Genomic DNA, 10,285 nt, shown 5'->3' on the forward strand with positions numbered 1-10,285 from the left:
TGAGTGGACAGCTGAGGCAAGGCCCATGAACTGCAGTGCATGCACCACCATGTTGGGAGATCTGAGTGACAGCTGAGGCTATAGGCACCACACCATGTTGGGAGATCTGAGTGACAGCTGAGGCTATAGGTCACCACACCAATGTTGGGAGATCTGAGTGACAGCTGAGGCTATAGGCTCACCACACCATGTTGGGAGATCTGAGTGACAGCTGAGGCTATAGGTCCACCACACCATTTGGGAGATCTGAGAGGAGCAGCTGAGGCTATAGGCCACCACACCATGTTGGGAGATCTGAGTGACAGCTGAGGCTATAGGCCACCACACCATGTTGGGAGATCTGAGTGGACAGCTGAGGCTATAGGCGCATCACACCATGTTGGGAGATCTGAGACACCATGTTGGGAGATCTGAGTGACAGCTGAGGCTATAGGCCACCACACCATGTTGGGAGATCTGAGTGACAGCTTGAGGCTATAGGCCACCACACCATGTTGGGAGATCTGAGTGACAGCTGAGGCTATAGGTCACCACACCATGTTGGGAGATCTGAGTGACAGCTGAGGCTATAGGCACCCACACCATGTTGGGAGATTTGAGTGACAGCTGAGGCTATAGGCCACCACACCATGTTGGGAGATCTGAGTGACAGCTGAGGCTATAAGGCCACCACACCATGTTGGGAGATCTGAGTGACAGCATGTTGGGAGATCTGAGTGACAGCTGAGGCTATAGGCCACCACACCATGTTGGGAGATCTGAGTGACAGCTGAGGCTATAGGTCACCACCCCATGTTGGAAGATCTGAGTGACAGCTGAGGCTATAGGCCACCACAACCATGTTGGGAGATCTGAGTGACAGCTGAGGCTATAGGCCACCACACCATGTTGGGAGATCTGAGTGACAGCTGAGGCTATAGGCCACCACACCATGTTGGAGATCTGAGTGACAGCATGTTGGAGATCTGAGTGACAGCTGAGGCTATAGGCCACCACACCATGTTGGGAGATCTGAGTGACAGCTGAGGCTATAGGTCACCACACCATGTTTGGAGATCTGAGTGACAGCTGAGGCTATAGGCCACCACACCATGTTGGGAGATCGAGACACCATGTTGGAAGATCTGAGTGACAGCTGAGGCTATAGGCCACCAGACCATGTTGGGAGATCTGAGTGACAGCTGAGGCTATAGGTCACCACACCATGTTGGGAGATCTGAGACACCATGTTGGAAGATCTGAGTGACAGCTGAGGCTATAGGCCACCACACCATGTTGGGAGATCTGAGTGATAGCTGAGGCATAGAGTCACCACACCATGTTGGGAGATCTGAGTGATAGCTGAGGCTATAGGCCACCACACCATGTTGGGAGATCTTGAGTGGACAATGAGGCTATAGGCCACCACACCATGTTGTGAGATCTGATCACCATTTGGAGATCTGAGTGACACCTGAGGCTATAGGTCACCACACCATGTTGGGAGATTGAGTGACAGCTGAGGCTATAGGTCACCACACCATGTTGGGAGATCTGAGTGACAGCTGAGGCTATAGGCCACCACACCATGTTGGGAGATCTGAGTGACAGCTGAGGCTATAGGCACCACACCATGTTGGGAGATCTGAGTGACAGCTGAGCTATAGGCCACCACACCATGTTGGGAGATCTGAGTGACAGCTGAGGCTATAGGCCACCACACCATGTTGGGAGATCTGAGTGAGCTGAGGCTATAGGTCAAACAACCATGTTGGAAGATCTGAGTGACAGCTGAGGCTATAGGCCACACACCATGTTGGGAGATCTGAGTGACAGCTGAGGCTATAGACCACCACACCATGTTGGGAGATCTGAGTGACAGCTGAGGCTATAGGCCACCACACCAATGTTGGGAGATCTGAGTGACAGCTGAGGCTATAGGCCACCACACCATGTTGGGAGATCTGAGTGACAGCTGAGGCTATAGGCACCACACCATGTTGGGGAGATCTGAGTGACAGCTGAGGCTATAGGCACCACACCATGTTGGGAGATCTGAGTGACAGCTGAGCTATAGACCACCCACCATTGGGAGATCGTACACTGAGGCTATAGGCACCACACCATGTTGGGAGATCTGAGTGACAGCATGTTGGGAGATCTGAGTGACAGCTGAGGCTATAAGCCACCACACCATGTTGGGAGATCTGAGTGACAGCTGAGGCTATAGGTCACCACACCATGTTGGGAGAATCTGAGTGACAGCTGAGGCTATAGGTCACCACACCATGTTGGGAGATCTGAGACACCATGTTGGGAGATCTGAGTGACAGCTGAGGCTATAGGTCACCACACCATGTTGGAAGATCTGAGTGACAGCTGAGGCTATAGGTCACCCCACCATGTTGGGAGATCTGAGTGACAGCTGAGGCTAAGGTCACCACACCATGTTGGGAGATCTGAGACACCATGTTGGGAGATCTGAGTGACAGCTGAGGCAATAGGCCACCACACCATTTGGGAGATCTGAGTGACAGATGAGGCTATAGACCACCACACCATGTTGGCAGATTTTGAGTGACAGCTGAGGCTATAGGCCACCACACCATGTTGGCAGATTTGAGTGACAGCTGAGGGCTATAGGCCACCACACCATGTTGGGAGATCGAGTGACAGATGAGGCTATAGGTCACCACACCATGTGTGGGAGATCTGGAGTGACAGCTGAGGCTATAGGCCACCACACCATGTTGGGAGATCTGAGTGACAGCTGAGGCTATAGGTCACCACACCATGTTGGGAGATCTGAGTGACAGCTGAGGCTATAGGCCACCACACCATGTTGGGAGATCTGAGTGACAGCTGAGGCTATAGGTCACCACACCATGTTGGGAGATCTGAGTGACAGCTGAGGCTATAGGCCACCACACCATGTTGGGAGATCTGAGTGACAGCTGAGGCTATAGTACCCACACCATGTTGGGAATCTGAGTGACAGCTGAGGCTATAGGCCACCACACCATGTTGGGAGATCTGAGTGACAGCTGAGGCTATAGGTCACCACACCATGTTGGGAGATCTGAGACACCATGTTGGGAGATCTGAGTGACAGCTGAGGCTATAGGTCACCACACCATGTTGGGAGATCTGAGTGACAGCTGAGGCTATAGGTCACCACACCATGTTGGGAGATCTGAGACACCATGTTGGGAGATCTGAGTGACAGCTGAGGCTATAGGCCACCACACCATGTTGGAGATGTGAGACACCATGTTGGGAGATCTGAGTGACACCATGTGGGAGAGCTGAGTGACAGCATGTTGGGAGATCTGAGTGACAGCTGAGGCTATAGGCCACCACACCATGTTGGGAGATCTGAGTGACAGCTGAGGCTATAGGTCACCACACCATGTTGGGAGATCTGAGTGACAGCTGAGGCTATAGGTCACCACACCATGTTGGGAGATCTGAGACACCATGTTGGGAGATCTGAGTGACAGCTGAGGCTATGGCCACCACACCATGTTGGGAGATGTGAGACACCATGTTGGAGATCTGAGTGACACCATGTTGGGAGAGCTGAGTGACAGCATGTTGGGAATCTGAGTGACAGCTGAGGCTATAGGCCACCACACCATGTTGGGAGATCTGAGTGACAGCTGAGGCTATAGGCCACCACACCATGTTGGGAGATCTGAGTGACAGCTGAGGCTATAGGCCACCACACCATGTTGGAGATCTGAGTGACAGCTGAGGCTATAGGTCACCCACCATGTTGGGAGATCTGAGCACCATGTTGGGAGATCTGAGTGACAGCTGAGGCTATAGGTCACCACACCATGTTGGGAGATCTGAGTGACAGCTGAGGCTATAGGTCACCACACCATGTTGGGAGATCTGAGACACCATGTTGGGAGAATCTGAGTGACAGCTGAGGCTATAGGCCACCACCACCATGTGGGAGATCTGAGACACCATGTTTGGAGATCTGAGTGGCAGCTGCCTGTTCTTACAGGTGGGCAGAAGATTGTGGAGGAAATAGTTTTTTTCACCTGAGCTACTAAAACATAACTGAGCACAGGAATGTTATTCTCTAGATTAAGTGATGTTGAAGGGGTTGAACTCCCCTCACCCCCTTCTCTAACACACACACACACACACACACACACACACACACACACACACACACACACACACACACACACAGCACCCAACACACACACACACACACACACACACACACACACACACACACACACACACACACACACACACACACACACACACACACACACACCACACACACACACACACACACACACACACACACACACACACACACACACACACACACACACAGGAGTAGGGTCGTATTCTGTATTTTCTGCTTGAGACCTCAAAAGTCTTGCTCTTCCTACAAGCATGTTTCATCAATGTATCTGATTGCATGTGCACGCTACAGTTTTTTAAATATATATACAAATGTTTTATTAACTTTTATTTAATCAGGGAGCCCAATTGAGACCAGAATCTCATTTTCAATTGTGCCCTGAGTGGTGTACAGTAGATAATCCAGTAGCCTAGATGAAAAGGGTGTGTCTCAAAGGGTTTTTGTTGACTTGCTTTTCGATTTTGATGACGCAGGAAGATCATTGCCTCCCAATCACAAGTTTGAGCCATAACTTTGATTGAGCAATACTCCAAACAGACCATGGACTATTCGGAGACATTTCAATGTTGGGAATAATAACTTGTAAACACAGTATTTGAAAGAAAAATCATGTAATAAATAGATTTTCTTATTCAATACGACATATGGACCTTAGCCTACTTGTTTGATGTAGTAGACTGCCATAGCATCTTAAATGTCAGCTTTTGGTATGGATTTCAGACTCTGGCTCCAAATTCCCAGGGGAATACATTAGACAACATTTCACTCCCATGACATCATGTAACTATTTCACAGTGGTGCTTGCATAACAGCAGCTTTTATTTCTATATGAAGAGTTCACTACATGCCATTATTACATGGCAGATAGACTAGCTTTCACTAAAAGTTACCATGCAGCCTTACCAACTTCGAACTTTCCTGGCTGACTATCTTTACCCTGTCATATAACGTGTTTAGAGAGAGAATCAGGTCATCAAAATAAAATGTCTAAATAAATACAGTTGCTTGCAACGTTGCACGGGTTATTGGGATACTTTCATGATGAACTGATAGGGCTGGTCTTGGTGAGAATAGTTTGTGATGTGTTCTTTCAATAGGTTTCCGCTGTTAGAATTTTGATAAATAGGCGTAGTCTATCTAGTGCAATACATACAGCACGAAAACCTTCAACCCAATGACTGACCTTTGAAGAGTTGAAGTCTTCGGTGAGGGATAATTTTAGTAGGCTACTTTCAGCATTTACTTTTAGGTCATTCTAATCCAAGTGTCGGGTAGTTTACATAGTTACATTTAGAAAAGGGACCAAATACATGTTTTAGAGTATTGTTTAATAGCGCACCATGTTGGACTTACCTTTAATACTAATTCCAAGTCCTCCCACATCTTGCTTTGTAACTCTCACCGTGCGCTTAACGTTAGTGATCGTTTCTGGGACGGGAAAGGAGCTGAGGTTGGCTGGGTCTCCATTAATGTCACCGGCGGGAGTTGGGTTGGGTTTCACTGGTTCTTCGGCGACCTCTCCGGGGCTCACGGTTAAAGTCTCCTCCGTAAGTGTGGCTAATACACGGATCCAACGGTCCACGGTAACTCGAAGTTCCAACAGTCCAGTTTTCTGTGCCTTCATCGCGGCAGCCATGTTCAACACATTCCTGGAATAACTCTATAGACGGGTTGGCAGTCGTGTAAAGAGATAGGGGTAAGGCAGTAGACCCAGCCCCCTCCAACTCCCTCTCCTATTCCAAGATGTTTTGCAATATCATACTCGAAAGTTCATTGAGCAGAATTCTTTTCATTAATTAATGAACAAAGTTGTTGCAGTGTGGCCAACATGTTTTTTGTCGATGAAAATCGTTAATTGGTGCTGGACTTTCATATTTCTTCATAAAAACCACAATAAAGTGTTAGAAATCATTCTATTGACAGACATGCCGATTTAACAAGAATCAAAGGCTGCAGTAGCCTACCAAATCAAACTACTGCTAACAATGCTTTTGATGGGTCAAATATTTTAATCTTATATTTTTTTAATCTTATAWTAAATATTTTAATATAAGATTGATGTTTTCTCTGATAAAAAAATATTGATATTGTAGCGAATTCGGGGTAGCCACAACCAGGACTCGGACACCAGTCCAGCAATTGTGGCTCCGGAGTGGCGCAGGTGTCTAAGGCACTGCTAGAGGCATCACTATAAACCCTGGTTCGATTCCAGTCGTGATTGGGAGTCCCAGTGTCGTTAGGGAACAAATTCTTTATTACAATAACAGCCATCACCAGCCGAACCCTGTTGACACTGGGCCAATTGTGCACCACCCTATGAGACACCCAATCGTGGCCGGTTGTGATACAGTCTGGACTCGAACCAGGGTGTCTGTAGTGACGCCTCAAGCACTGAGATGCAGTGCCTTTGACCGCTGTGCCACTCGGGAGCCACAATGTCATGTTATAACTTGTTCTTTACACTTGTATGAAACATACATGATTTGTATGATGTTGCATTGTATCTAATGGTGGTATAATATCCCATTATCTTTAGCCAAAATGTTTTACAATACAATCCCACTTTAGTGATGATGTTGAATTCTACCAGGGGGAAACTTTATATGATTCATTTACATTATAGCCTAATAGTCCACTACAGTTTTGCACCTCAAAAGGTTAAAGGAAAGACATGATATGTATCCATTTTGTTTAAGTATATAAAAAACACACATTCAATGAAGAAAGTGAAGCATAGGCCTACTTTATAAAAGTGCTGAGAAATAGCAACTCAGTCCACTTTGAGATTAAAATTGCCTGTATAATAGGATCATCAATAACCTATAAACTGTTTTATAGGAGACAACCATCCCAACCATCTCACTAAGCCAAAAACAGTACTCTTTTCACTATTAGACCCCTATGGGTCCTGGTTAACAGCAGTGCACTATATAGGGAATAGGGTGCCATTTGGGATACAGMCTATATTGACCTCTTCTTGGGCTCTTAGCATATGGCCCTTCCTCAAAAGAAGTTAACACCATGCTGTAGACGAGGATGTAGTATGGGGCTCTGAAACTTAATCAATAACAACCCTATGTGCCAATTACTCCGAAGAGCCTAAGGCAGACAACATGTGGATTACTGAGGGGTGAGGGGAGTGTGCTCTTAGTACAGAGAACAGATACCAAATGGCACCCTATTCCCTGCACTTTTTGCCAGGGCCCTATAGGTTTCTGGTTGCTCTGGTCAAAAGTAGTGCATTACATGCAGGTTGACGTTAATTGTCATGAGTCTTGTGCTGGAGGCAGAACTGAGCGATTACCCCTTAGGTAGGCCAGCTGAAAAGTCAAAATTGACAATATTGTTCAAATTCATGAAAACAAAAATTTGCTTTTTGGTCTTAATTTAAGGTTTGGGTTATAGGCATTAGTGTTAGCAGTGTGGTTAAGTTTATGGTTCGGTTTAAAATCTGATTGTATGTATGACTTAGTGGCTGTGCCAGCTAGTGACTACTCTGCAGAGCTTCCTCCAGAACAAGATTCATGACGAAAAACGCTAACCTGCGCACCACATAGGGAACAGGTTTGCAATTTGGAACACATCCCAGACAGTCGCGAGAAAGGAGCTTGTCTGTCAAACTATAGTCTAGCTGTAAATGCGCTGCTGCGCTGCGTCTGTTACTAGGCAGCAGGTGAAACAGTTACCCCGATTTAGAACGTGGAGCTTCAACCCGCATGTCTGTCCCTCTCTCTCTAGTTAATGTAGTTTTTTGTACTGCTACACCCCTTACAAGGATACAGGAAGGAACTACACTAATGGAGTCCCTTCAAGTTGAATGCGGTCTACCTTTAAGACACGATAACACACATCGTGAGGAAAGAGTTTGCCGTAAAATAACTCCAATAGAACATCTGTCAGTGCAAAACACTTAGAAGCGTATTCTGTATATGGTTTCACCTATACATTTTTGGAAAGCTAATAATTGATACTTTGTGCTCACAGGCCCATAGCTCGTGATCTGTGGCAAATAGAAAATTAAAAGTAAGAAAGACACTGGGAAATACTCCAAAGTAGTTCAATAGCTTTTTAGATCCCATTTCTTGGGTTTTTCAAGCGTTTGCCACCCTCTGGTGGTTGAACCTAGCTAGCGCGTGTGTCTCCACGTAAGTCTATGGTATCTTTACATTTTACATTTACATTTAAGTCATTTAGCAGACGCTCTTATCCAGAGCGACTTACAAATTGGAAAGTTCATACATATTCATCCTGGTCCCCCCGTGGGGAATGAACCCACAACCCTGGCGTTGCAAGCGCCATGCTCTACCAACTGAGCCACACGGGACCATAGGAGACTGTCTCCATACATAGGAGACTGTTGTCTTTGCTCATCCTGGGGTGTCACTAATGCGACACATAATGAATGCATATACAGAACAAGTGTTCCCAATCTAAAATGTAAAGGTGGGTGGGGAGTTTCCACCATAGTATTTTTAAACCAGTGAAGGGAATTGAACAAGTGCACACTTTGGGAGAAAGAAGAGAAAATTCGGAAGTAGCCAGAAAAAGCTAAATGTAGCCATGTGGGCTGACCTCTGACCTCAGCTATAACTACAATACTTTACATTAAAATAGATGTTGATGTTTTTTATGCAATACTGAAATGAGGAGACAGATTAGAGAATATGTGGATAAGGAGGGCCCCACCGCTTGGTGGTTTATGTAGTCTGGAGACGACAAAACCTGGGCCCATATTTGATATTTGATTAGGAATGCCGATCTAGGAGCGGTTTTTCCTTTTAGATAATAATGAATTACATTACATGGACAGAGGGGGATCTGATCCTAGATCAGCATTCCTACTCTGAGACTCTTTGGTAATACAGGCCGTGATGTCAGTGTGACTCTGCGTTCAACTTCAGCTATCCCCTGACTTTGTTATGGTGATACATATTCATATGATACAAAGCCAAGCCACATAAATGCCCCCAGCACCCTTTGTACCCACCCCCCACCCCACTCCATGCACCATAGGATTAAGTGTTTACCCCAATAGTGTCTTGAGTACAGCAGTTCAGAAGAATGTCCCCCATTTCAATAACACAACACAAGAACACACAAACACCACACCACACACCACAGTACACACACACAACACACACACACACACAACACACACACACACACACACACACACACACACACACACACACACACACACACACACCACACACACACACCACACACACACACACACACACACACACACACACACACACACACACACACACACACACCACACACACACACACACACAGAGAGACATGAAATCAAAGCACAGTTGAAGTCGGAAGTTTAATACACTTAGGTTGGAGTCATTAAAACCCGTTTTTCAACCAGTCCAAAATTTCTTGTTAACAAACTATAGTTTGGGCAAGTCGGTTAGGACACCTACTTTGTGCATGACACAGTATTAATTTTCCAACAATTGTTTACAGACAGGATATTTCACTTATAATTCACTATATCACAATTCCAGTGGGTCAAAAGTTTACATACACTAAGTTGACTGTGCCTTTAAACAGCTTGGAAAGTATCAGAAAAGGATGGTGTGGCTTTAGAAGCTTCTGATAGGCTAATTGACATAATTTGAGTGAATTGTTGGTGTACCTGTGGATGTATTCAAGGCCTACCTTCAAACTCAGTGCCCTTTTGCTTGACATCATGGGAAAATCAAAAGAAATCAGCCAAGACCTCAGAAAAAAAAGTGTAGACCTCCACAAGTCTTGGTTCATCCTTGGGAGCAACTTCCAAATGCCTGAATGTACCACGTTCATCTGTAAAAAACATAGTAATGCAAGTATAACACCATGGGACCACACAGCCGTCATACCGCTCAGGAAGGAGATGCGTTCTGTCTCCTAGAGATGAACGTACTTTGGTGCGAAAAGTGCAAATCAATACCAGAACACAACAAAGGACCTTGTGAAAGATGCTGGAGGAAACAGGTACAAAAGTATCTATATCCACAGTAAAACGAGTCCTATATCGACATAACCTGAGGCCGCTCAGCAAGGAAGAAGCCACTGCTCAAAACTGCCATAAAAAAGCCAGACTACGGTTTGCAACTGCACATGGGACAAAGATCGTACTTTT

General features: G+C 45.9%; 1 protein-coding gene across 1 annotated transcript in view; it reads right to left on the reverse strand.

Annotated features, from left to right (window-relative positions):
• Nucleotides 1–5,852, reverse strand: part of LOC111970495 (alpha-1-syntrophin) — an 89,642-nt gene extending 83,790 nt beyond the window's left edge. The window contains exon 1 of the mRNA XM_023997277.2: nt 5,504–5,852. Coding sequence (XP_023853045.1) covers nt 5,504–5,786 — 283 coding nt within the window. The 5' untranslated portion in view covers nt 5,787–5,852. The remainder of the gene's footprint in view (nt 1–5,503) is intronic.
• Nucleotides 5,853–10,285: the final 4,433 nt, after the last annotated feature.

Source organism: Salvelinus sp. IW2-2015, linkage group LG11 (genome assembly GCF_002910315.2).
Source record: "Salvelinus sp. IW2-2015 linkage group LG11, ASM291031v2, whole genome shotgun sequence".
In the NCBI taxonomy this organism is placed as follows: domain Eukaryota; kingdom Metazoa; phylum Chordata; class Actinopteri; order Salmoniformes; family Salmonidae; genus Salvelinus; species Salvelinus sp. IW2-2015.